At 55.7% G+C, this 27,146-nt stretch overlaps 1 protein-coding gene and 1 long non-coding RNA gene across 2 annotated transcripts; both read left to right on the top strand.

Annotated features, from left to right (window-relative positions):
- The first annotated feature begins 699 nt into the window (after nucleotides 1-699).
- On the top strand, nucleotides 700-14,513 carry SLC4A3 (solute carrier family 4 member 3). The gene is made up of 23 exons (XM_035007041.1): nucleotides 700-987; nucleotides 1,746-1,889; nucleotides 2,228-2,393; nucleotides 3,000-3,280; nucleotides 3,451-3,566; nucleotides 3,997-4,196; nucleotides 5,735-5,883; nucleotides 6,062-6,242; nucleotides 6,687-6,822; nucleotides 7,060-7,243; nucleotides 7,695-7,794; nucleotides 8,252-8,436; nucleotides 9,109-9,334; nucleotides 9,518-9,736; nucleotides 10,086-10,234; nucleotides 10,426-10,620; nucleotides 11,067-11,285; nucleotides 11,623-11,712; nucleotides 12,189-12,355; nucleotides 12,826-13,079; nucleotides 13,407-13,576; nucleotides 13,769-13,942; nucleotides 14,192-14,513. The coding sequence occupies exons 2-23, from the start codon at nucleotides 1,839-1,841 to the stop codon at nucleotides 14,267-14,269; spliced, it is 3,690 nt and encodes a 1,229-aa protein (XP_034862932.1). The 5' UTR covers nucleotides 700-987; nucleotides 1,746-1,838; the 3' UTR covers nucleotides 14,270-14,513.
- A 6,548-nt stretch (nucleotides 14,514-21,061) lies between these two features.
- LOC118011740 lies at nucleotides 21,062-26,183 on the top strand. The gene is made up of 3 exons (XR_004679534.1): nucleotides 21,062-21,363; nucleotides 24,966-25,092; nucleotides 25,905-26,183. It is a non-coding gene; the product is annotated as an uncharacterized LOC118011740 (long non-coding RNA).
- Nucleotides 26,184-27,146: the final 963 nt, after the last annotated feature.

The following is a 27,146-nucleotide window of genomic DNA, read 5'->3' as shown; positions in this document are numbered from 1 at the left end:
CCATTTCCATATAAGGTCACGGGATCAGAACGTGGACATGTACATTTGGTGGGGACACAATTCGATCCATCACAGATGGGTCTCGAACCCCGAGTTCTGGAGCATAGTTCACAGGTTCCACTTACACACAGCTGACTCTCCCTGGCGTCTTGTCTTGTTTTGTTCTCTCAACGCCCTGCAGGGTGGGGAGGCCATGCACATTTCTTTCAGTGTAAGCGGCCGGGGGTGGGGGAGTGGGGGTGTGGGGGGCAGTTAAATGGCCGTGGCTCTGACAGTCACCTCGTACACACCCCTGATGCCGGATGGGCAGCCTGCTTCCCAGCTGTGACTGTGGCCAGGTAATAAGCCTCTCTGCGTCTCTGTTGCGGGAAGGCTGGTATGGAGACGTCTGGTCTAGCATGCTGCAAAGCCAGTCGGTGTTCACAGACCCCAGCTGCCCTCCCCTCTCCCCTTGTGTGGCTTTGAATGTAGAAAATCTTCTTTGGGGTTGGGCTGAGAGCCAGATGAGGGCAGGCAGGGGTGGGAGAGGGTATATTACATGTCCAAGGTCACAGGGTTAAACCTCCTTCCCACGCAGAGCACCATCATTTCCAGCACCCTGTCTGTCCCCCACACCCCTCTCTGCTGGCTGGCTCACCTCCGCCCGCCCATTAGCTCCCTCCCCGGTTCTGCCCCCACATCCTCTTCCTCTGCCCAAGGATTCAGGGACCTGGCTTCACTATGGCTTCAACACATATTATTGGGGGGCTGTAATGGATGTAGCCTTGTGCTAGTGCCCAGTTTCAGCCAGACACCAGAGGATCAAATTGGGATCCAGCAGTTCCTTCCAAAGACATTTGCCCTTGGAAAAGGAGATGTGACCCCAGGGAGTGGAGGAGGGGAGAGGAGATGTGGAAACTGAGCTACAGAATCTTAGAGCTGGATGGAACCCTGGAACACTCCTACTTCAGGCCCCTTGGGCCACCGAGGGGGAAACCGGGAGGGGAGGTAATGTGCCAAGGTCAAATGTTGGGTGGTGCCCGGTGGCAGAAGCCAGGCATCTGAGCCCATATTGGGACCAAGGGGGCAGGTGGTGGGTGCTTCCCGGTGTCTGTGAGCTCCGTTCCCCAGGTTGGAGGGGCTTGGGTGGTGCAGGGGTCGCCTCCAGGGCTCCTGAGGGGAGGGAGGGGAGGCTAAAAGCAAAGTGGGGGAGCGACCTGGGGATTGTGGGAATGTAGGGCCGTGCATCCGCCCCCGGCCTTGCGTGGGGCGCCGGGAGAAGGGGCTGGTGGGCAGAGGGAGTCCTGCGGGGGCCCGCGCGTGGGGGCCGGGCCGGCCGGGGCGGGGTGAGTCACGGCCCGCCCGCTCCCATTGTGCGGCCCGGCGGCGGCGGCGGCGGCGGAGCTGCGGAGCTGAGCGCGAGGAGGTGGAGCCCCGGGCTGCGGGCTCCGGCGCCTGCGTCCGCCCGGCCGGCCCGGCTCGCCTCGCCGCCGCCGCGGGCACCCCCCGGCCGTGAGGCCCTGCGCGCCGCCAGGCCCCCGAGCGCGCGCGGGAGGGAGATGGGGCGCGGCGGCCGGCGCAGGCCCCGCACGCTCCGGAGCCCCGAGGTACCGCAGGGCGGGGCGCGGCAGGGCGCGGCGGGCCAGGGCCGGGGCCCGGGGTGTCGCGGGCGTGGCGGGGCCTCGGCCTGGGCGGGCGGACGATGGGGCTCGCCGAGGGGGAGAGGGCGGCCGTGCGAGGCTCCTGACCCCGCCCTCCTCCCCCAGGGCTCCCCGCTAGGCCCCCGCAGCGCCCCCTTCTTCTCAACCCGGTCACGGGTCCCTCAGTGAGCGAGAGGCTCCCGAGCCGCCTCCCCGGCCATGGCCAACGGAGTGATCCCGCCGCCCGGGGGCGCCTCCCCCCTACCCCAGGTGACTGCCGCGCGCGGGGGTGGGAGAAGAGGAGGGGAGGGACCCCAAGGAGGAGAGGGGAGTCCTCCGGCCGACCTTGGGATCCCCACATCCGGAGATGGAGCTGGGCTGGAGAGGAGGGGGAAAGGGAGGGCCTTTTGGTATTTTTCGGTTCTCTTGCCCCTCTCCTCTCAAGCCCTGGGCTCCTGGGAGGCTGACCCAAGGATGGGGCGCAGGGAGAGCGGGTCGTTGAAGATGGAGCCCGCTGGTCTTCCCCGCCCCCAGCCAGGGTTTGGAGTTGGGGTGGATGTGGGGCGTTCTTGGGTCAAGTCCTTAGGAGAGGCTGTCTGAGCCTGCAGGTCCGGGTGCCCTTGGAGGAGCCCCCTCTGAGTCCAGACCTGGAGGAGGAGGACGATGACTTGGGCAAGACCTTGGCTGTGAGCAGGTTTGGGGACCTCATCAGCAAGCTTCCGGCCTGGGACCCTGAGAAGCCCAGCCGCAGCTACAGCGAGCGGGACTTTGAGTGTGGGTAGCCTGGGGACCCCTAGTGTGGCCGCCCTCACCACCATCACCTTCATTGCCACCATCACCGTGCTCTCCACCGGCTTGGTCACCCAGTGCCATCTTGTGCTGGACGCTGTGCTGGACGCTGTGCTGGGCCACCATGCCATGTTAAGTCATCCTGCCTCACTCACCCATCGCCTGTCCACCTTCCAGGGGAGCCGGGCCCCAGACGCAGGGGGAGGCGTAGGGAGATGGGCCTGAGGCCTCCCTCGGTGACCTTCACTTTCCCCAAGGCTCTGCCATACCTCCGCCCTGCTCCCTTCTCTCTGCCTCCTCACCTCCCTCAGCTCTTCTGACTCCGCCTTCCCCCCTTGCTGTACCATGTCCTTCCGTTTCCCCCAGCCCCCCTTTCACAACCTGCCCTCTCCCTGACTCCCGTTCCCCCACTCTACCAGGCCTTACCAATGGCAGGACACGGATACAGGTGTTGGGGGGAACCTGGCTCTTGAGGAAGGTCTAGGGTGCCCTTGTTTGAGGCCCTGAGCTAGAATAAGGTGTGTGCCCCTAGGGCGGTGAGGGGCCCCCTTCTGCCGTGGGGGCCCCCAACCGGCTCTCCTGCACCCCCAGTTCACCGGCACACATCCCACCACACCCACCACCCGCTCTCGGCGCGCCTGCCTCCACCCCACAAGCTGCGGCGACTGCCTCCCACCTCTGCCCGGCAGACCAGGAGGAAGAGGAAGAAGGAGAAAACCTCGGCTCCCCCCTCGGAGGAGACCCCTCCCATCCAGGAGGAGGGGGGAGCCGGAGTGGAGGAGGAGGAGGAGGAAGAGGAGGAGGAAGAGGAAGGGGAATCCGAGGCAGAACCTGTGGAGCCCCCACCCTCAGAGTCCCCACAGAAAGCAAAGGTAGGGGTCTGTCCCTGAAGGAGGGCTGATTCCTCAGGGAGGGGTGCGGGTGGGGGGAGAGGACACAGCCGAGGGCGCCAGGGCTGCCTGGGGGAGTGGGGGGGGGGGGGGGGGGGGGGGTGGGGGGCTGAGCCCGTGCAGGGACCCAGGGCACTCCGGTTTGTCCACAGTTCTCCATTGGAAGTGATGAGGATGACAGCCCTGGCCTCTCTGGGAGGGCTGCCTTCAGCAAGCCCCTGCCCTCCGTGGGCCCTTGCCCTGACAAGAGCCCCCAGCAGTCAGTCAGGTACTGGCCTCCAGCCCAGCCCAGAGCGGGCCCCAGGCTCCCTTCTGACCCTGGGGACTGTCCCAGCTCTGAGCCCAGAGAAGAAGAGGGGAGGAGAGGAGAGGGAACAGAGGAAGCGGGGAGGGGCGCATCCGCTCTCTGTCCATAGGATAGACAAGGAGGAGAGACAGTTGTCACCAGAGAGGAGGGCAGGGATAAAGGCAGAAGAAAGACGGGGCTGGGGTGTGGGGGTGGGGGTGGGGGGGACAGTGAGACAGGGCAGGGAGGTGGAGGTGAGCTTCCTTCTCTGCCCAGAAGGAGTCTGTGTCTAGCGCCCAGGGGACTATTCCAGGCCCCACCCCAAGCTGGGGGAGGGCAAACGAACCTCCTAACCTGGCCCATCTCCACGTGGTTCCCTGTCAAGTCCAAGGCTGCCATGGTGCCTCCTCAGCTCCTCAAGCCCCCGGGCCCGGGTCTCCCGAGTCGCTGGGGAGAGGAGCCGGCCCTGGAGCCCGTCGGCCAGCTATGACCTGCGGGAGCGGCTGTGCCCAGGCAGTGCCCTGGGTACCCCAGGTGGCCCGGAGCAGGAGGTGCCCACTGACGAGGCGGAGGCCCAGATGCTGGGCTCCGCGGACCTGGACGACATGAAGAGTGAGTGACACCCTGTGGCAGCCCCCCTGGCCCACCCCCATGGGCGCTCCGCCTGTGGGGAACCTTGGAGAAGCTCTGTGCTCTCCCCAACCCAGCGCTCAGGCCCCTTTGCAGTATCCCTGTCTGCTGGAATGTGGCCAGGGACGGGGAGCTCACTACCTCGCCAAGCCACCTCTCTGGTTGCCAGAGCTGAGATTTCCCTTGGTGACATCTCTGCGCTTCTGTCTTGATTCTGTCCTCTGACTACCCCCTGAATAAGGCAACCCCCCATGTGACCTTTGGAGACATTATGTCCCCCTTCCCCCAAGGCTTCTCTTCTCGGGGCAAACTCTTTTTGTCTTCTTCATGCCGGCCCCCTGAGGGTGAGCCACTCTTCCAGGTCCTGCTTCTCCCTACATCGGGGGCCCCCGACTTGTCGCACCACCCTTGGCGGGGCCTGGCTGTGATCACGGCACATTCCTTCCATCTCATCAGCACCCTGGTTTCTGTGCCACCTGTCATCACCCACAGGGCTCTGTGCCCAGGCCGGGGGCACCACTGACCCCCCCTCCCTCCCCCTTGGAAACACAGTGTGTGGGCGGGGGTTGGTGGGGAGGGCTCTGGGCTCAGTACGTCATGGAAAGTTGCCAGGGCCCGAGGACAGGGACAGGAACAATCCGATGGCAGCAGTGGGGTGGGGGTGGGGGGTCAGGGGAGGGCGTGTTTACAGACTCAGGGTGGGGGCTGGAAGCAGCAGGGAGCCGGGCCGTGGGGAGTCAGGAGGCTCGGGTTGAACAAAGACCGCTGGTCCAGGCTCCCACCTTTTAGGAGAGCCAGGGCTTCGGGGAGTCCCGAGCAGAGGCTGAGGGCTTGGCCACCGGGAGAAGGATGAGCCTGCTGGAGGAGGTCACAGAGCCCAACAGGGCACCCAGCCCTGGGCCTGGGAACGCAGAGAGCCAGGGCCCTTGGATGGCCCCGGCCCCCAGCCCTCGAGACTCGCTGGCCTCAGAGGACTTAGAAATGTTGGTGCTGGACCTTGAGGACGGTGACCTGTGGGAACCCACCCAGGGCCAGCTGAGCCCCATGGCAGGGGGGCCAGCTTGTGAGTAACCAGGCTGTTGGCCTTTCCGCAGGTGCTGGCCTGGAAGGGGCAAGCAGGGAGGAAGGGCTAGAGCTCTGCTTGAGTCCGCCAGATGTGTATCTGTGGGGGAGACCTGGGAGCCGAGAGAGGGCACAGGGAAAGGATTGAGGGCCTGGTGACTCCATGTAGGTCGTGGTGCTCCAGAGTGAGAGGCGGTGGCCGGGGGGGAGGGTAGGCAGCTGGGGCTGTGGACTGAGCGGGGTTTGCCTTCTTACAGTGGCTTGGCCAGTGGTCCCCTGTGTTACTGTGCGGTAGTCCTTTCCCCTCTCTGGGCCTTCGTGTCTTTGTGACATGGCTGTGCTGGCTTATAGGGTTGTGTGGACGTGGCCCCTGGCAGAGCAGGGGGCTGGAGGGCTTGGCTCTGACCATGAGGCCCCGAGGTGGACCCCCAGGACCACCAAGCCTGCCTTGCCTGCAGGTCACCGGCTGGAGGACAACCCTGGGATGCGGCGGCACCTTGTGAAGAAGCCGTCTCGGACACAGGCTGGGAGGGGCAGCCCTGGAGGCTTGGCCCCCATCCTGCGCAGGAAGAAAAAGAAGAAGAAGCTGGATCGGAGGCCTCATGAGGTACAGGGACTGAGGGGTGGGCCTGCAGCCTCCCCTCCCTTCTCCTCCCTAGAGCCTCCCTTTCCCACCTCCCCATCCCCCCACCCGCCCCCACCCCGCCTTGCCTGGTTGCCATGCCTCCAAGACCGCCGATCCCACCTGGCGGCCCCCAGACCCTTACCCTTGGCACCTGCCTCAGGTGTTTGTGGAGCTGAACGAGCTGACACTGGACCGTAGCCAGGAACCCCACTGGCGGGAGACGGCACGCTGGATCAAGTTTGAGGAGGATGTGGAGGAAGAGACAGAGCGCTGGGGGAAGCCCCACGTGGCCTCGCTCTCCTTCCGCAGCCTTCTGGAGCTCAGGAGGACCATCGCCCATGGTAGGGGCCCTGCAGGCCTGGCCCTGGGGTGCGGGCCCTCTTCACTGACCAGGGAGCTCGGCCGGCAGGAGCTGTCCAGCCCTGGGGAACTACTCCCTGGGGGCCTGCGCCCACGCGAGGTCTGGCTGCCACTGGGAGAGGTAGAGTCCGACTGCCTGCGTAGCCGTAAGCTCGGAGGGGCCGGGCTGTGCCCCTGTAGGCCCCTGTCCCCATGCAGTACACTAACCAGTGACTCCCCTCCCTGGGTTGGAGGGGCTGTGCCCTTGCTCCGTGTTCCCTCGGCACATCCCTGTGTCTGGCTCGTCTGTGCCAAGTGGCACTGACTATCTGCCCTTGTGCATCAGGTGCTGGACTCACCTGGCGCGTCCGCCTGCCCTTGGGGAGCAAGGCGGCTAGGGTGGCTTTTCCTCTCTGATGGGACCTACCCCTGACTGTACCCCCCAGGAGCTGCCCTCCTGGACCTGGAGCAGACCACTCTGCCGGGGATCGCCCATCTCGTGGTGGAGACCATGATCGTGTCTGACCAGATCCGTCCGGAGGACAGGGCCAGCGTCCTGCGCACCCTCCTGCTGAAACACAGGTGCCAGGGTGGGGGGCCTGGGAGGGGGGCCTTCTAGTGCCCATGCCCTTCCAGGAGCACAGACTCTTCTGTGCGGCTTTCTAGCCTCTGCTTGAATAACCCCAGTGACGGGGAACTCATTACTCATTCATGCTCAGACAGCAGCAGTCATTAGAAAGTTCTTCCTTACTCTCTGTTTTTCAGCTCACGAAAGGCCTCTTTTCCTAACCTGCCTTGTCCCCTCTGCCCGTTTCATAGCCATCCCAATGATGACAAGGACAGTGGCTTCTTTCCCCGAAACCCATCCAGCTCCAGTGTGAACTCGGTCCTGGGGAATCATCACCCCACCCCCAGCCACGGTCCTGATGGCGCAGTGCCCACTGTGGCTGATGACGTGGGGGAGCCAGCCCCACTCTGGCCTCATGACCCTGATGCCAAGGAGGTCAGTCGCCTTGCTCGGACCTGGGCTGGGGGACTGAGGGGCCTTCTGGTTTCGCTGGAGGCCACCGCTGGCTTTCCTGAGCGGGTCGGGAAGTTTGGATGCCTGACATTATACGAGGCATGGGGGGGATCTGTAAGAGATAACGCATGAGGGCCCCTGCCCTAAAGAAACAGGAGGTTTAAATGGGCTGACGTGGCAGACCCAGGGGACCCATTTCAACCAGATAAGGCAGAGGTGGTAGCGGGCAGCTGGGAGGAGGGGTCCACAACTGGAGCGGTCTCCTCCCGATGTGGGGCGCATCACTGACAGTCCCTTTCCTGGCTGGGGAGGGAGAAAACAGGGCCCAGGTCCAGGGGTTGGAGGGCAGAGTCCAGGCCTGGAACAAGGGAGGGGAGGGCCTGCCACGGCCTCCGGTCAGGGTCCCAGCCCTATTCCAGTTCTGCGTCCTCAGAAGCCTCTCCACATGCCTGGGGGAGACAGTCACCGGGGAAAGAGTCTGAAGCTGCTGGAGAAGATCCCCGAAGATGCTGAGGCTACCGTTGTGCTCGTGGGTGAGGAGGCAGGGGGTCCTGGGTGTGTGTGCTTCCCCTGTGCTCTGCTTGTCCTGAGCTCCGGCCCGCAGGCTCCTTCTTCCAACCCCGGCCAGACCAGGTCCCCAACGCGTCCCTGCCTTGCCTGACAGCCTGTCTTGCCCCCAGCTCGCTCTTTCTCAGCCCTCTTACTGCTTCCCGTCCAGTTTTCCGCTGTCTTGGACTGCCACTAGTCCATAGAGCACTTTTGTGAGAATTAAAGAGAAGCACTCCTTCTCGGAGACTGTTAACTTTTCATCTATTGGTAAATTATAATAAATATACGAATATATAAACGAATAGGGTTTCTTTAGATCAGGGGTTTCTTTGTGCAGCACGCAACCTGCTCAACTGTACATGATGGCCCCAGGTGTTTTCTCCAGGGCCAGCCTGGACGGCTCCTCTTTGCCCAGTGCCCTGTGCCTTGCTCTTCCCCCAGGCTGTGTGCCTTTCCTGGAGCAGCCTGCAGCAGCTTTTGTGCGCCTGAACGACGCCGTGCTCTTGGAGTCTGTGCTCGAGGTCCCTGTGCCCGTTCGCTTCCTCTTTGTGATGCTGGGTCCCAGCCACACCAGCACTGACTATCATGAGCTTGGGCGCTCCATTGCCACCCTCATGTCTGACAAGGTGGGTCCTGGGCTGGATGCTCTAGGCCTGTCCCCCCCCCCCCCCCCCGCCAGGGCCCTCCTTTTTCCTTGTTGCTCACTGCCTACATTGGTGGCCCTGGATGCAGGGGCGCAAGAGGCCCTTCTGGGTGGAGGCAGTGCTCTGGAGCGATGGTAGAGGGAGAAAAGGGAGCCCTGGGCTGGAGCTGTGGGAAGGGGAGGTGGTTGAAGGGGGAGTAAAAGCCCAGACCCCCACGTCTTAGATGTGGCATGAGACTGGAAAGGGAGGCCTGGATATGTTGGTCTTTGCTGTGGCCTCTCCTTGGCTGGGACAGGAAGGTCCTCTAGCCAGGGGTGATGTTGGAAATGCTAATTGACTGAACTGTAGCAGGTGAGAACTCTCTGGTCAGGATGGTTCTAGGGCCCCCTGCTATGCCCGGCGTTGCCCCTTTAGTTGTTGCATCGTGGAAAAGTCTGGAAGCTCCTAGGGGAATAGAAGGCACTCGGAGGTTCAGGGCTGTGGCCGATTGCTGGCCAGCAAGGACATAAGTGAATATTTTGACGATTGGACCGGACCTGTATATGTGGCCAAACACCCATCCTGCCTCCGGCTTGGTGATGGCCCAACACCTCCTCCCTGAAGCCTTTCCAGGGGCTCTCAGCATGGCTCAGCCCTTGCCTCTCCTGCCCATAGCTGTTTCATGAGGCTGCCTACCAGGCGGACGACCGGCAGGACCTCCTGAGCGCCATCAGTGAGTTCTTGGATGGCAGCATCGTGATCCCTCCATCTGAGGTGGAGGGCCGTGACCTGCTGCGCTCCGTGGCCACCTTCCAGAGGGAGCTGCTGAGGAAGCGGCGGGAGCGTGAACAGACTAAAGTGGAGATGACCACCCAGGGAAGCTATGTGGCCCCCGGGAAAGGTCAGACCCTTTGGGGCCCGTACCCCCCCTTCTCCCCCTGCAGCTCCTAAGGTTGTGAGGCCAGCCTGTCCTGACTCCCTGACTCCTGGATGCCAGCTTCCAGTCCCTGATGGGAAGGATTGAGCCCAGGGCCCCCCAGCAGGAGGGGGTGGTCTGTGCTCCAGCAGCTCCTTGTTCCCCCAGAGCTGTCAGTGGAGCTGGGGGGCTCCGAGGCGACCCCCGAAGATGACCCCTTGCTGCGGACTGGCTCGGTGTTTGGGGGGCTGGTGCGAGATGTGAAGCGTCGGTACCCACACTACCCCAGTGACCTGCGAGACGCTCTGCACTCCCAGTGCGTGGCAGCCGTGCTCTTCATCTACTTCGCCGCCCTCAGCCCTGCCATCACCTTTGGGGGGCTGCTAGGTGAGCGGGAAGGGAGGCCGGGGCGGGGGACCCAGGGGCACCTGCAAGGTCTGTGGTCAGGGGATCCCAGGCATCACTTTTGCAGGGAGGCTATAAAGTGAGAGGGGGCAGGGGGGGTGTAAAGGGTGGGGGAGCCTGTGACTGGGGGGGTGGAGGGGGTAGGGTGGGAGGGTGGGGCTGGTGGTGACGGAGGTGGGAGGGTTGGGGCTGGGGAGCGGGACCTATCTATTGCTCTGTGGGGCTGCTTTGTTCTAGTTGGGTCCCCAGGTCAAGGTAGGCTAGATGAAGAGGAGGGGCCGGGTGGAAGGAGCCAGGCCAGGGCCCTCCCACTGACCCTTGCCTGCACCAGGAGAGAAGACTGAGGGGCTGATGGGCGTGTCCGAGCTGATCGTGTCTACCGCCGTGCTCGGCGTCCTCTTCTCCCTGCTGGGGGCCCAGCCGCTGCTTGTGGTTGGCTTCTCAGGGCCATTGCTGGTCTTCGAAGAAGCCTTCTTCAAGGTGACAGCCCTCCCCTGCCCCTCCCCAGGGATCTCATGTCCCATCTCTCGGCCCAGGTGATGGGTCCCTGCAGTCTCTCCCCTCCTCTCCCTTTAGAGCTCACCCTCCGCCCCGACCCCGGCCCATCCCATGGGGCCCGATGTCCAGGGCAGACCGCTGGGGGTAACCACAGCCTCCCTCCTGGCCTCTAGTTCTGCCGAGCCCAGGACCTGGAGTACCTCACCGGCCGGGTGTGGGTTGGCCTCTGGCTGGTGGTCTTTGTCCTTGCCCTGGTGGCCGCTGAAGGCAGCTTCCTGGTCCGCTATATCTCACCTTTCACCCAGGAGATCTTCGCTTTCCTCATCTCGCTTATTTTCATCTACGAGACCTTCCACAAGCTCTACAAGGTGGAGGTCCAGAGAGGTCTTGGGGGGGCATGGGTGGGGGCTGGGCAGCACCCTGGGGAGGGGAGCATGGGAGGGGTTGGCAGGGAGCATTGGGAGCAGAGGGGATGAGGAGGAGGGCTCCGCTGGGTGTGGGCGTGGGGGGTCAGGACACCCTGGGCTAGGTCAGAGCTGCCAGGCAGGGAGTCCTACCCAGAGGGTGCAGGTTAGATCTCTAGCAGGATTCAACCAGTATGTGATGGTGTGGGGCACGGTCAGTGCCGTGGGGCTCCGTGTGTGTGTGTGTGTGTGTGTGTGTGTGTGTGATGTATCTCGTCGTCCTGTGATACTGTTGCCCGGTCAGGTGTGTGAGGGGTCAGCACTCCCCCTCACAGCCGTATGAAATCAGGGTGATAAAATCAGGGTGACCTGCCCAGGTGACTGCTAGGGCAAACTTGTAACCCACGCAGGTGTTCACGGAGCACCCATTGCTGCCATTCTACCCCCCCGAGGGGGCATTGGAGGCTGGGCTGGAGCTGAACGGGAGTGCTGTGCCCCCCACCGAGGGGCTGCCTGGCCCGAGGAACCAGCCCAACACGGCTCTGCTGTCCCTCATCCTCATGCTTGGGACCTTTCTCATTGCCTTCTTCCTGCGAAAGTTCAGGAACAGCCGCTTCCTGGGAGGCAAGGTGCGTGGCTGAGGAGAGGCGGGCCCCCCTGGGTTTCCCCGGAGTTCCTGCTGTCAGGGCCAGTCTCCCCTCCAGAGGGGGCACTCTCCCCTTCTCCCGGTCAACCCATGGACCTAAAGCACATCTGTGCAGTCCCTTCCCGGTCAGAAACTTCAGAGAAGTTTAATCAGGCCAGGAATGCCCTCTTGAGCTGGGCGGCACCCATGGGATTTAGAGGGACAGGTTGGGGGATTTCTGGCTCAGAAAATCAGACCCAAGAGAGCTGGAGCCAGAAATCCCCCATGTTAGTCTCCTGACCCTCACTTCTTTTGCTCCTTTCCCCCACTGGCCCCTCAAGGCTCGCCGCATCATTGGGGATTTTGGCATCCCCATTTCCATTCTGGTGATGGTCCTAGTGGATTACTCGATTACAGACACCTACACACAGGTGAACAAGCCCCACCTCCCTCCAATGGTGGGTTCTCACCCCAGAGTCTCGGGAGGGAGGCCACAACACGTTCCCGTTGCCGCAGTGGCTACGATCATGGGCAGAATTCAGCTTTTTTAGTGGAGTGGTGACCTGCTGGGACCATGCTGGGGTGGGTGGGCTGGGGGCAGCTGAGTGGTTCAGCGGATGAGGCCAGCCAGGGCTTCTGAGGCTATGTGTGAGCAGATATGGGGCTGGGGGCCAAATGACAGATGTGCCTGGGGCTCAGGGAGAAAGGATGTCATTCTCTGTCCTCTACCAAATCCTTGGAGGGACTCTGGAAGATGGAAAAGTAATTTCCCCCAAAGCTGTTCATGTCCAGGTTTCCTGGAGCCCTGGTACTGGGAACACAGAGCTTGTTGGGAGCAGCTGCTATGTGGGGTTCTTAGCATGGGGAGGCTGTGTCCCTGAACCCCGTCTTCCTTCCTGCCATGCAGAAGCTGACGGTGCCCACAGGGCTCTCAGTGACGTCCCCCCATAAGCGCACGTGGTTCATCCCGCCCCTGGGCAGTGCCCGTCCTTTCCCGCCCTGGATGATGGTAGCAGCTGCTGTCCCCGCCCTGCTGGTCCTCATCCTGATCTTCATGGAGACACAAATCACTGCGTGAGAGGGCTGGGGGACCCTGGGTGGGGGTGGCTGGGGAGGAGCGGAAGGCAGCGGGATTGGTGGCGGGCGGGGGGGCGGCGGCACATGGCCTGGGGCACAGTTTCCCTCCGGTGCTGTGACAGGAGATCCATCTGTCCCCACCACCATGTGCAGGGTGGCACTTGGCAGTCCTCACAACAGTCTGGCACTATGCTCTCCCACTGATGCTCACATGTGTCTCATTTTGGTTAAACCACAACGTGGTGAGATCTGGCATCTGGCTTTTGTGGCGTCTTAAATATCCATAATATGAGGTTTTAGCCCAAATTTACTTTGACGTGAGAACATCGCTTTGGGAACTTGGCAGAGGAAGCTGGCAGATCCCGGGGAAGGCTCTTCAGTCCGCGCTGGCCCTTCCCCACTGCGCATGCCTGGCCCTGCGGCCCCCCTGCCCTCCCCGCCGCTCAGCCCTGCTTCCCGTCCTGCAGGCTCATCGTCAGCCAGAAGGCCCGGAGGCTGCTCAAGGGCTCCGGCTTCCACCTGGACCTGCTGCTGATTGGCTCCCTGGGTGGGCTCTGCGGGCTGTTTGGGTTGCCCTGGCTCACAGCCGCCACTGTCCGCTCGGTCACTCACGTGAACGCCCTGACGGTTATGCGCACTGCCATCGCACCCGGCGACAAGCCCCAGATCCAGGAGGTGCGGGAGCAGCGGGTCACTGGAGTGCTCATCGCCAGCCTCGTGGGTGAGAGCACCCACCTTGCAAGGCCCCAGCCCCCGCTCCACAGACCTGCCTCCTCGGGCCCTGTGGCCTTTAGTCCGCGCTCTATCCCAGGCTTGCCTCAAGTCCCGTCTGGGTCACCAGATGCATCATGTCTAGCACCCGCTCTCACCCCAGCCTGCCTTGAGACACTCTGAGCCTTTTTACCCTGAGCCCTTTCCGGGTCCTCTGTCCGGCTCCTTCTCCTCTCGCGTGTAGTGATGAGGCCCAGCTGGTCCCCTCTCCACCAGGCCCGTCCATCCTCATGGGGGCTGTCCGAGGGGTCAGGTAGGTCCGTGTCACCTCCTCCAGGCCTGTCCATCGTCATGGGGGCGGTGCTGCGCCGGATCCCGTTGGCCGTGCTCTTTGGGATTTTCCTGTACATGGGGGTCACGTCACTGTCGGGTATCCAGCTGTCCCAGCGTCTGTTGCTTATCCTCATGCCGGCAAAACACCATCCCGAGCAGCCCTATGTGACCAAGGTAGGGCCGGGCAGCATGGCGGTGGGGAGATGGGGTGATCGGGAGGGGGTGCGAGGGATGCCGGGATGGGAGATGGACAGAGTGACTGTGGAGGGGAAGTCTGGGGACCCGGGGAGCTCCGTCCCCGAAGATGTTGGGGGGGCGTAGAGCAGGCCGGGCGCTGTGCCGTGAGACTTGAGGCTCACTCCCCAGGTGAAGACGTGGCGGATGCACCTGTTCACCTGCATCCAGCTGAGCTGCATCGCCCTGCTCTGGGTGGTCAAGTCCACAGCGGCCTCACTCGCGTTTCCCTTCCTGTTGCTGCTCACGGTGCCCCTGAGGCGCTGCCTTCTGCCCCGGCTCTTCCAGGACAGGGAGCTGCAGGCGGTAAGGGATGCTGCTCGGGGCCATGTTCGGCCGGAGGGGCCCTGGAATCAGGGAGGCCTGGGTTGCAGTCGCTGCTGTGCCCCCTGCTAGTTTGGCTGGAGGGATAGGGCTTCGGGCCGCAGTCCCTGATGGTCCCTGCAGACAGCGAGGCCTGAGAAGGTCTGGGCTGCGGGGCCGGAGGAGTTGCTGGGGGGAACTGTTGGTCAAGTGCCCCCCTCCCCGCCCCTCCCGACCTTCTCCTTTCTGCAGCTGGACTCGGAAGATGCTGAGCCTAACTTTGACGAGGACGGCCAGGATGAGTACAACGAGCTGCACATGCCTGTGTGACCCTCTGCCGTGGTGCCCCTCAGAGACCCTGACACCTTAGTGATCCACCCCTGGGCCCCAGGCAGAGCCCAGCCCCGGGGCCAGTGGGCGCCTCCCAACCCAGAGACGTGCCTGGAGCCACTCACGCCGCGGCCAGAGCGGCCCGCTGACTCTGCCCCGGGCACTGACCTGGGCTCACCCAGGCCCTTTCACAGACCAGACCGGCACAGGCTTTGAGCTCATTATAACCACACTCCTTGTCTTGTGTCTGCCTCACTTTCTTGGTTCCACCCCTGGTCTGTCCGGTCACGCTTATCCAACTGGAATTGGAAGAATTCTGTTTTCAGGGCCATCAAAACCAGGGAGAGGTTTGAGGCAAGGACAGAATTCTTGGGGGAAAGGGAGAGAATCAAGACCACAGAAGGTCAGAGCTGGACGTTATCGTCACCCCCTGGAGCCCTCGCAAGTACAGCTGGGGAGCAGGAGCCTCAAGGTCTGGCTCAAGGTCACATACTGCTAATCTAGCCTCTGCTTGGAAGGGAGATTGTGGGGGAGGGGTGAGGGATGAGGTGGCTTCGCTTTAGCCATTAGAGAAATCAGAGTGTCCCCAGTGGCTGTGGGGCTATAGAAGGAAATGGAAAACGTTTTCTTGATCCCTGGCATTCTGAGGAGCAGGGTATGGTAGCCCAGTCCCCTAGACGCCGGGGTGGCGCTGGATTTGGGGTCCCTGGACCATTTTAGGTTCTCACGGCTTAAGAGTGGCAGTTTGGGGATTCCTGAGGCCACTCCCTGTGCAACAGTCTGTTCTGCCAGAAATAACCTGGGAGGCCTTGAAGAGGGTGCAAACTGGGAGCCAACGGCGTCACAGTTGCTAGGCAACCAGTGGCGAAGGGAAGCCGGTTGTCCCTGTGTTGCCCTCTGGTGGCCAGTCTCGCACACTGCAGGCTCTGTCCCCTCCGGGCAGGAGTAGCACTGCCATCTGGTGGACGCACTGGATCTCTTGGTCAGAGACCCCGTTCAAGCAACTTCCGTACCTCCCTGGGAGACACGGCGTGGGGGTGGTTACAGAGAGGTTCCGCGGAGTTGCACAGCCCCGGGTGGCTCTGAGCATCCAGAGCCGGGATCCCTCAGCCCCACTTTAGCTGGCCCTGCTTCTTATCCATTTCCCAGTTTCTTCCCCGGTGTTCAGGCCAACAGCTAGTGCCCTGAAGCTGGTCAGCAGAGAGGGGACAGACCCCTGCGAGGCTGTTTGTTGTGTTCATAGGAAAGAGATACGCCTTTCTAGATGTCCCAGATTGTCATTCAGGTGTGAGCATTTCATTCCTGTCGGCCCCTTTGGTCTCTGGCAACACGATGGCCTCTAACTTCATCTGGCCTTTGGCTCCCTGGGCCTATGTGAAGACAAAATCCCTTTTCCTTTACATTGGCCAAGTCCAGGTGGAATTTCAGAGGAACTGTGCCAGGAGCAAAGTCAAGGTTAAACGCAAAAACCTAGAACACAGACCAGTGCAGAGCAGATGATAAACGAGATGGCAGGGGCCACGCACTTGGATGGCCTTGGCTGAGAGGCTTTGTACGCAGGACTCTGTTTCTTTCCCGAGCCCTGATCAGATAGCCTTGGTGGGGGACGGGTTTCCCCATTTGGTCTGGGGGATGCCGGGAGCCCACAGAACAGAGCCAGCTCCTTCCCGAGCCCCTGAGGGGAAGTGATGACCTGGGCCAGGAAAGCTTGGCTCTTCATTGGACACAGATTATGTTAGTCATCTCTGGCCAGTAGCTGAGAATTGGGGGTGTTCCTCAACTAGAAAATGAGAAACCAGAGGGTGCGGGCTTTTCTAAAGGAATGTGTCTTGGTTCTGGCTGGCATGTCAGGGTGGCTTTCAGTAAAACTAGGCACCAAGGCCTCTGAACAGTAGCCTGTGGAGGCTCTGAGAGGCCTGAGGAGGTTGCAGCAACCCGGAAGTTTGCCAGGGAAGGGGCCTTGAGGGAGGCAGAGGAAGGAGTGACAGTGGTGGCCAGGTTAGGTGTGGAAGAGAGAAAGACAAGGGATGATGGAACAGTGGCAAACCCATAGAAAGGCAGCTGGCTTGGCTTGGGGCCTGGATGATTAGGGTTCATTTCATTGGGGGACATTTGAGTTGGTCCTGAATCCTTCACAGCCTCTGTGTTTCCTCTGACTTTCTCTTTACTGATCCTCTAACCTCATCCTCCGGGGGCATTGGGCAGCTTGACTGAGGATGTCTCCTTCCAGGGGAAGGAGAGGGAACCACAGAGGGGAGCCCCATCTGGCCCCATCTGGTGGCACAGCTCTGGGGGACTCTGATGGGGTTAGAGGTATTTTGAATGACAGGCCCCACTGCTGCCTGCTTTGGACTGGAAGCAGCTTGGCGAGTGGGCACGTGCAAGGTGGGACAGGACCCTTCTAATAAGGAGAGCTGTGGGCCCATTGCCCTGTTACCCTTCCCTTGCAGCTTTCTGCGTGGGATTATGGTCACATCCTGGGTAGCTGCCCAAAGCTTTCATTCTCGGACAAGTTCAAGCCCACGTCAGGTCCAGCGAAGTGCTAACTCATTCTTTTATTTTCTCTGCTCATTCTTTGAGCAGAGAGGGTGGCTGGCATGTCCTCGTTCCGTGCCGAGGATTCAGCTCACTCAAGATGTCTATGCCCTCGTGAAAGCTTCTGGCTGTCAGGGCTCAGAGACCATCTGCTTGAACTGCCCTGAGCCCCTCCTTCAGGGCATAGAACCTGGCAATAATGTGTCCCATTTGGCAGCCTGTGTGACCCTCTCTTCTTGTATCAGGTGACTCAAATAATGATCATGCCTGTTGACACTTAGAGCTTCTAAAGGGGATTCTGAGTAGCAATGGAAAGGCAAAGCAGAACTCAAGGACCCTTGTGCTGAGCACTCCCCGTACAGCGAATGACGAAGCTACTGCTGAAAACAATAAAGCAGGTTCTGGGTAAGCACTGAACGGTGGATTGAATCCGGTGTGGCAAACGGGAAACCCAAAGTGAGGCGTTTGGTTTCCAGATAAATGAATTATATAACTGTCTGAGAGAGAGGACTTGATGGGTCGTGTGGCTCCCCACTTGTGCAAGGAGCAAACGCCAATATCTGTAGGGTTTATGTTTTGGAAGGAAGATTTCATACTTGAGACCTCTGCTGGGATTATTTTTAATCTAGTTAGAAATATTTCTTTTTACTGAACAATGCTTTGTCAGGTGCTGACCAAGCAGACAGCCTTTGAGATGTTCTCCGGGGGTGGGGGTGGGGGTCCTGCTTGGATCTGGGGGGGGCCTGGAGGAGTGGCAGGGAGCTCTTGGGACAGGGCTGCCAGGATCATGGGAGGTGTGGGACAGAGAGGAGGTGGTCCAGTTGGAGAGAGAGCAGGTCTGGAAGCTCCTGGACGACAGTGTTGAGGAGAAGGCATTGAGGAGCATGTCCAGGAGACTTTGAACTGAGGCTCCCTTGGCGTGCTGGCCACGGCACCTCTCCCACTGCACCTCTGTGGCTCGTGTTTGTCTGTCTTCCCTCTGGGCCGTAAAATGGGCAGAGACCCAGCCTGAGCCTTTTTTGTGCCCCTCCTAACAACAGCAAACAGTGCCTGGTCACAGGGTGCATGGAGGGCTTCGGGTGAGCAGGTGACAGAGAAAGAAGGGCCAAGAGGGCAAGGATTCTGCCCCATTTAGGATCCAGCGAAGGCCAAGGGTGACACCAGGAGAACTGTTAAAAAAAATTCTGACAATATTTTCGTTCTCATGTTTGTTAGTTTCATGTATAGTTGTCACTTTCTTGGTGTCCATTTATGATGATATCCTCAAGGTCCAAAGAGGCATCGTGGGTTTCTCTCTGAGCCAGCTGGAGGGGGAGATGTTGGGGATCCTGCATACCAGGCTGATGAGCAGACAGTGGCGGGTAGGAAAGTGCCATCGGGGGCCCCAGCAGGTGTAGGAGCCAAATGGGGGCTGGACGGGGAGCCCCGGAGAGATGGCCCTGGGGCTCGAGTCAGCAGGAAGCTTCATGTTCCAGCTTAGCCGTCCCTTTCGTGCTCCACCTGTGGTTCTCCAAAATGCTAATGACCGAGGGACCCGAGCATCTTCTTCCTGCTGGTTGTGGAGGGCCCATCGGATACAGGGCTTCTTTGTAAGAGCTTGCACCAATGCTAGGACCCCTGGAGGCTGCCCTCAGGCTCTGTTTTCTCTCCTCCAGCTTCTGCTCTCTGAGGCCCAGCCCTCACCACCCCCATGCCCATTATAGCTGAAAGTCATTTCTCATTATTGCTTCTCTTTAGCGTGGAAAGACGAATACATGATATGTTTATTTATTTTAGAAAGGGCAGGACCATGCCTATTTCTATTCTGTTTACCAAGCACCTGGAAGGCAGTGTGTAGCGTATTTTAATGTTTGGGCTGATTGGTTGGGGGCTGTGATCTGTGGGGCCCTTCCTGGTTCTCCTGGCCCTGCTATTGTTGGGGGGCATTGGGTTTCCATGGCCAGAACATGAGGCTGGGAGTTGGGAGTCCTGGGTTCTAGCTCGGCTCAGGCATTAGGTGATGACTTGGGTTATGTCCCCTTATCCTTCTGGGAGATTAGGGATTTGGCTCCAGTGTCTCTTCTGTGGAACCGTTCTTCCAACAGACCTTGACTACTGCGGTGGCTGCCTCAGGAGGGGTGGGAAGCAGGAGGCTGTAGGCCATGGTAACCCCCCAGACAACCACTGGGCAAAGTTACTAAGCTTAAGAGCATTTTCGTTAGCCTTGCCAGGAAAGTAGATCCTGGGGGAGTCCGCTTTTCCATTCCCAGGGGAATTACAAACTCAGGGAGCACAGGGTGTGAGGTAGGGTAAGGAGCTGGGCTGAATGATGATCTTGGAGAATGACTTTGGGAGTCACGGCTGAATAATCAGACAAAGCTCTGAGAGATAACTGGAATGCAATTAGATGAAAGTTTAATATCCATGAGGATTGTGCAGTCCCAAGGCATAAAAAGCATATGAAAAGAATGCAGGATTCTTTCTTTCTCCCCCCCCCTTTTTTTTTTTAAAGATTTTATTTTTTAAGTAGTCTCTACACCCACCGTGGGGCTCGAACTTACAACCCTGAGATCAAGAGTCGTATGCTCCATTGACTGAGCCAGCCAGGCACTCCTAGAATACAAGATTCTTTAGAGTTGGATGGGAAAATTTATAGTTACATTCTTTAAGGGTCAAATAAATGCAAAATCAGGTGTGGGCCCTGGATGGGGGTTACGGACTAGACTCTGGTTTGAAAACTAGTCATCAGTCACCAGTCTCTAAGGGGGTGGTCTCCTTGGCTGTCCCCATCTTTAAGTTAGGAAGTTAAAGACTGGAAATAGGGCTTGACTGGTCCATAGGGTCACCAGTGAGGATCCAGTCAGCATCTACCCAAAAGTTCTCATTGATGAACAACCTTAGTTAAAAGAAGGAAATTATCTCTGTTATAGATAGACATTTTAGTAGTCCAGGGAAAATACAAAATTCAGCAACAGAAATGTTTAAGGGAATGAAAACTGTGGTTATAATATTTTCAAGTGAAAGGAATTTGTGCACATGTTATTGTCCTAGCCTGTTTGGGCGGCTATAACAGAATGCCACAGACCGGGTGGCTTATAAACAACAGAAATGTATTACGGTTCTGGAGGCCGAGAAGTCCAAGATCAAGTTGCTACAGATTTGGCGTCTGTGAGAGCCCAGGTCCTGGTTCCTAGATAACTGCCTGTCCTCATAGTGTGTCCTCATAGGGCAGAAAGGGTGTGGGAGGGCTCTCTGGGGTCACTTAGAAGGGCACTAATCCCATTTCTAGGGACTCTGCCCTCATGACCTGATCATGTCCCAAAGGCTCCACCTCCTAAATACCTTCGCACTGGGGGCTAGGATTTCAATGTATGAATTTTGGGGGACAGTAACATTCAGCCTGCAGCAAGGATACTTCATGTACACGTGATTTTATTTTATTTTTTAAAGATTTATTTATTTTGGAGAGAGAGAGAGTGCAAGCGGTGGGAGGAGCTGAGGAAGAGGGAAAGGGAGAATCTTAAGCAGACTCCCCACTGAGTGTGGAGCCCGACGGGGGCCCCATCCCAGGACCCCAAGATGAGGACCTGAGCCAAAATCCAGAGTCAGGACGCCCAACCGACTGAGCCACCCAGGTGCCCCTAAGTTGAAACCTTTCTAAGTTTACATATAGTTTGACAATTTAAGAGAATATAAGCTTGACTGTTTTTGCATGCTTAATTTATTGAATCTTATGAGAGTCACTTTAGTACTTGGGAAGGCTTGTCAGTCAGATAAAGTACTTGAAGAGGAATGGAATATATTAAATTTATAAATGCTGCTTAAAATGTTAAAGAGGTTTAATTAACTAAGTGTATAAATGGGACCAAACATTAATCAAAATCCCTCTCAGAGTGATTGTTAATATTTGTTAGACTTATAAATAGGATAATAAGCTTCCTAAGCTGATTTTAAAAGCTGAAGGAAGGGCAATGCATTTCTGAATCTCTATTTTCAATAAATCAAATACTAATTTTCAAGACCCAAGTAGAGCTATGCATGGTCTTTTCTGTGCACCAGAGCTACCTTCAAGGAATAAAAAACTCCTCTAAGCAGCGAGTGAGTCTTCAGTGATGCCGAAGGGAGCAGGGTGAGTGGAACTGGAGAAAGGGAATTAAGATTTCAGGGTCATCAGGATTGTCTCGTTCCCAGGGTCAGGCTAGTTAGTTTATCCCACCCAATGCCAAATTGCTCAGGTCGCAGGGAGACACTAAGTAAGTACCGTGTGCAGGGTCAGAGTCGCTGACCAAGGTGTTTGGCAACGAAGCGGGGGAGGTCTGGCCTTGGGCCCCTCGCCGCCCCCTCAGAAAGCCCTTCTAGAGAGCCCTGCTCTCTTGGGTGTAAGTTATTCCTCAAGTGATTTCCCCTGGGCAGGAGGTGTTCGTGGGAGAGGCCGAGGTTTTTGTCTTCCAGGGGTGTTTGCAGCCCAGGGCCAGTGAATGTGCATCAATCAAAATGCTCGTATGGACCTCAAAGAAGCAAGTTCCAGCCAATTTAAGCAGAAACAGCTGTCGAAAGCCACTCATAGAGCCACTGGGAAGGTAGGAGAACCCAACTCAGATGCAATATTGGCCACAGCCACTGTCAAGGACACGCCATAGAAAAAGTTGGGTGAGGGGCACCTGGCTGGCTCAGTCCGAAGAGCATGTGACTCCTCTAGGTTTTGAGTTCGAGCCCCACGCTGGGTGTAGAGATTACTTAAAAATAAATGAATAAATAAATAAATAAGCTTAGAAAAAAGTTGGGTGAGAATGCCGTGGCCACGGCTGAGCATGAGTTGCCACAGTTTGAGCCCCTGATGGTGGATGCCTTACCTGATATTGCTGCCACAGAGCTGTTCCTGGACTGCCCACTGGAAGGATTCCCCATTTCCCCACTTCCCTGCATGGCCGGCGCTTGGCCCACGTCCCGGGTGGCCGCCGCTGACTTTCCAAGCTGACCTCACATGCCTGTGTCCGCACTGCGGGGAAGGCTTGGAATGAGGAGAGATGGCATTTCAGGCTTCTGTGGTGGGAGATGGGCTCTGATTTCCTCTGAGACTCATGACACTGGTGTATTGAAGCCAGTTTACAAGACTCCGTTGTTAAAGTTTCAGGGACTTGTGAGCTGGTTGTTAAACACAGCCATTATTAAAAAATAAATTACAGTGGCTGTACTTTCCCCTACCTTTCTTGCAAACTACAACTAAAACCCCTGGTCATTATATATAAAAGAAACAAAAGAAGACTCTGAAAGGGGAGAAGAAGGCGGACCAGCTAGGGACCTTGAGACCTGAACATATCAGTGATTTCCTTGGGATTTCTTCTTGCCTCATATTTCCCAAATAGGGAGCTATAAAGAAGCTGGAAGCCCAGAAATTGCCAATGGGTACATACAAAAAAGCTCCCACAAAAATCTGCTCTCTCTAGCCAATATTGGGCCAGGAGAGGAGCAACATAGCAAGATAGAAATCTTCTCAACAAAAACTGCCAAACACTAGACAAAACTGTGGCCCTATCCCTACTCATGCCAACAAAGGCTAAGTGGGGAGCCTAGACTTCTAACCTGCAGAGACCTCAACACCCTGCTCGGGTTGTGTCACAGAAGGCCAAGTCAGGGGCCTACACTTCCACCTCCATTTACTAGTAAGGAGGCACATTCTCCCACCCCCAAGGGGGTGGTGTCAGAGGAGTCCTGGTGGAGAGTCAGAACCATTGCCCGGCAGTAGGAGACAGATTAGAATATTATATAATGATAAAAAGTCAACCCCTAGGAAAACTCCCAACAATAGAGCTATGAAATACGCAAAGTAAAAGTTGATTGAACTGAAAGGAGAAACAGACAAATCATAATTATAGCTGGAGACATCAACAGTCCTCTCAACGATCGATAGGACAGTTGATAGAAAATCAGCAAGGAGGTAGAAGAACTCAACAACACCATCGACCAATAGGATCAGATTGACATTTATAGAACGGTGACCCAACAACATTAGAATATATACTCTTTTCAAGTGCTCATGGAACATATCCTGGCCATATCCTGGGCCGTAAAACAAATTGCAGCACGTTTTAAAAAACTGAAACCGTCAGAGTTTGTTCTCTGACTATGGTGGAATCAAACTAGAAAATCAATAAAAGAAAAATAAAGGGAAAATTAACAAACATCTGGAAACCAAACAACACACTTAAGAAAGAAGTCAAATAAATGGAGGAACATACTAGGTTCATGAACTGGAAGACTCAGCATCACAAAGATGTCAACTGTCCCTAAGCTGATATACAGCATACAATTTTAATGCAATTTTTACTAAAATCTACGCAAGATTTTTGGGTAGATATATACAAGATTATTCTAAAATTTATATGGAAAGGTGTAAAAACTAATAGCTAAAACAAGTTTGAAAAAGAAGAATAAAATGGGATGAATCAGTCTACCTGATTTCCAGACTTATTACATTGCTAGAGTAATCAAGACTGTATGGTATTGTTGGAGGGATAGACACATAGATTAATGGAACAGAATGGAGACCTCAGATATAGACCCACACAAATATGTGCAACTGATTTTTGACAAAAAGTGCAAAAGCAATTCAATGGAGGAAAGATAGACTTTTCAACAAATGGTGATGGAGGCGCCTGGGTGGCTCAGATGGTTAAGCGTCTGCCTTCAGCTCAGGTCATGATCCCAGGGTCCTGGGATGGAGTCCCTCATCAGGCTCCTTGCTCAGTGGGGAGCCTGCTTCTCCCTCTGCCTGCCACTCACCCTGCTTATGCTCTCTCTCTCTCTGATAAATAAATAAAATCTCTAAAAAAAAAAAAAAAGACCCCAAGAAGATAGAAAGGTAAATTACAGAGTAGGAGAGGATATTTGCAAACCATATATCTGACAAAGGACTGATATCTAGAATATATAAAGAATTTCTAAAACAATAGCAAAAAACAAATAATCCAGTTTGAATAATAGGCAAAACACATGAAGAAACATTTCACTGAAGAGGATATATAGATGGCAAATAAGCACATGAAAGATGTTCAACCTTATTAGCTTTATCAGGGAAATGCAAATTAAAACTGCAATGAGATATCACTGCACACCTATCAGAATGGCTAAAATAAAAAAAAATAGTGTATTTAACACCTAAGTCTAGTGAAGATGTGGAGAAATTGCATCACTCATATACTGCTGGTGGGAAAGTAAAATGGGACAGCCACCCTGGAAAACAGTTTGGGCCATTTCTTAAAAACCTACGCCTGCAAGTACTACATGATCCAGCAGTTGCACTCCTGGGCATTTGTCTTAGAGAAATGAAGACTTATGTTCATACAAAAACTTGTACACAAATATTTATAGCAGCTTTATTTGCAATAGCCAACCCAGATGACCTTCAATGAGTGAATGGTTAAACAAATGGGAGTACTAGTCAGCAATGAAAAGAATGAAATTTTGGTACACACAACAACCTGTCTATATCTCTAGATAATAATGTTGAGTGAAAAAACCAATCCCCAACGGTTATACGCTGCATGATTCTATTTATGTAATATTCTTTTTTTTTAAAGATTTTATTTATTTATTTGAGAGAGAGAATGAGAGACAGAGAGCATGAGAGGGAGGAGGGTCAGAGGGAGAAGCAGACTCCCTGCCGAGCAGGGAGCCCGATGTGGGACTCGATCCCGGGACTCCAGGATCATGACCTGGGCCGAAGGCAGTCGCTTAACCAACTGAGCCACCCAGGCGCCCCCTATTTATGTAATATTCTTAAAGTGACAGAATCATAGAACTAGAGAAGAGGTTGGTGCTTTCTGGGTTAAGGAGGGGATATGGGTCGGAGGGAAGTAGGTGGCTATAAAAGGACAGTGTGAGTGGTCATTATTGCGATGGGGATGTCCTGTATCTTGGCTGTGTCAATGTCAATATCCGAGTTGTGATATTGATCTCAGAATAAAGAGCTGAATTTGAAAAACTAAATTTTGTAAACCCAATGAAATACATTACATTAAGAGCAAAGGTATTAAATACTTGAAACTTGTCCCTCCTTAATTATTTTATTACTTTCATTATTATCTGTGTCCTTGAAGTTATTTATGCCTGTTGTACCTGTGTGGTGGAAATATTATGTAATAATGTGCTGCTGTATCTCTCTCCCCAATTCTGCATTCAGTGGCATCATGTTGATCAGCCATAGTGGGAGTATCTACACCACAGAAATGAGCAGACACTGCAGACTAGGTCTCCCATCCCTTAACAGCAGACTGATCAATTTTTATCAGGACACCACTGCTTATAAGGTAAGGGATTTTCAAAACATAGGAAGTGGGTTTAGATACTCAGGAAACACCCCCTCTGCAATATGTCCATCAAAAAAATGGATAATGATTTGGATCAGTTATGAGAGGAAGAAGGTGGGCACTATTTTTTTTTTAAGATTTTATTTTTAAGTAATCTGTACACCCAATGTGGGGCTCAAACTCACAATCCTGAGATCAAGAGTCAAATGCTCCACCAACTGAGCCAGCCAGGAGCCCCAAAGCTGAGCTCTTCTTAAGGCTATTTCTTCTCCACTTCATTGCTGTCCAGAGCTGCCAGCCACAGCCTAAAACCCTGGGAAACCCCCTTCCACCTAGACATCTGGTTAAGTGGCGATCTCCAGAGGTCCCCTCCATGTCTGGATGCTGCAACCGGCCACCGAGCTGAGTCAGAGACAGGGTAACGGCACGATTCGGCTGTTCTATAGACTGAAAGAAATATTTGGGCAGGAATACACGTTGTTTTTTCTTTCTTTTTTTCAATACGGAAGAAACCTCCCCAAATCAAGCCAAATGTTTCTGAGAAGCATTTTGCGGCAGTAAACTGATTGGGTCCTGAGGCACCTCCATCTCCGGCTCCCGTATTCCCTGATTTATTTTGGCACCGGAACATCTGCAGTGCCACGATCCAGCCAGATGCTGAGGTTTTGTCTACGCAAGGGTGCAAACTGCACATGGTTTATTTCAATTAGCTTAATTGTTTTTGGTATTTAATAGCTAATGGTCTTAATTAGCTTCCAAAGCACAACAATGCCAACAACGGTAATGACTACATCTTATCCATATGGTTACAGAAGACGGATGACTCGATTTCCCATCCTCAGGCTGTGTGAGTCCCTGGAGAGGACCTGGCAGATGCGAGAGGAAGAAGACGGAAGTCCTCCGGAGAACTGACCCAGCCTTGAAGGCAAAACCCGAATATTAAGAGTAAATGAGGAGGTGATGGACAGGGGAATAAAACAGGAGAATGAAGGATTTATGTAGGACTCGAGTCATCTATTTTCTTAATGTACATACCATGGGGTGATGCTGAGTGAATAATAACAACACATTTCATGGGGCCAGCAGGCTCTCTTGGTTCTGTTTGAAGACCAAATTGTAGGACACTGAAAGTGAGAAATGCCCCCAAGAGCAATCTGTCTTAGGAAAAGCTGGTACCAGTCAAAACACGGGTGACGTTTCTTTGGCAAATCTGGCTTAGAAGAAGTTCATAGCTCGTGCTTGGTGTATATTCAAAGCTTAATATATGTTTTAATCAGCACCTCTCAGGAAATCCTTTGGGCTCAATCTTCAAAATATATCTGGAACCTACCGCTTAGCACATCCTTAACTGCTACAATCCTGCTCTGATCTGCCATCATGTTTGGCCTGCCCGCCTTGCCCAGTCTCCCCACTTGTCCTCCCCCCCTCCCCACCGCATCTACCTTAGCCTCTACAGTTAATTCTCAACACAACAGCCAGAGGAATCTTTTAAAACGTAAATCATATCATATCACTGCCCTTCTCTGAACTCTCTAATGGCTCCCACCTCACTCGGAATGAAAGCAGAGTCCTTGAGATGACCAGTCAGGTACCCGAACTGGTCTTACCTTCCTGAGATCATCTGCTCCTCCTTTCCCCCAGTCCCTCCCCTGCACCTGCACTCAATGTCCTTCACATTTTCACACTTTCAGGCTGCACTGCCCAGTGCCCTTCCCACTAGCCACGGTCGTATTGGACAGTGCACAGATAGAACATTTCCAACATCGCCAGAAGGTTCTACTGGACCGTGCTGCCTTAGGGAATTTATATTGGCTGGAAGACTCTTTCCAAAGATGTCCACATGGCAAACTGCCTCAACCCCTGAGCCTTTGCTCAAATGTCACCTTCTCCAACAGGCCCACTCTGACCACCCAGCTTAAAATCTCAACCCACAGCCTGGTTCCCCCACCAATCATTCCTGCTCCCCTCACTGTTTTTCCTATAGCACCTCACGCCTTATTGCATATTAAAGAATTCAATTATTTATTATACTCATTGATTATTGTCAGTCTCCA

Source organism: Mirounga leonina, unplaced genomic scaffold (assembly GCF_011800145.1).
Source record: "Mirounga leonina isolate KUSES-001 unplaced genomic scaffold, KU_Mleo_1.0 Mir_151, whole genome shotgun sequence".
Classification (NCBI taxonomy): Eukaryota; Metazoa; Chordata; class Mammalia; order Carnivora; family Phocidae; genus Mirounga; species Mirounga leonina.
This window is presented reverse-complemented; position numbering and strand designations above follow the sequence as displayed.

What these genes read in the sequence shown, in the direction of transcription:
- SLC4A3 (XM_035007041.1), top strand. Translation starts at nt 1,839, where the DNA reads ATGGCCAACGGAGTGATCCCGCCGCCCGGGGGCGCCTCCCCCCTACCC. An exon ending in GGCTACCGTTGTGCTCGTGG is followed by an intron (nt 7,795 to 8,251) that starts GTGAGGAGGCAG and finishes CTCTTCCCCCAG; the next exon opens with GCTGTGTGCCTTTCCTGGAG. An exon ending in TCGAAGAAGCCTTCTTCAAG is followed by an intron (nt 10,235 to 10,425) that starts GTGACAGCCCTC and finishes CCTGGCCTCTAG; the next exon opens with TTCTGCCGAGCCCAGGACCT.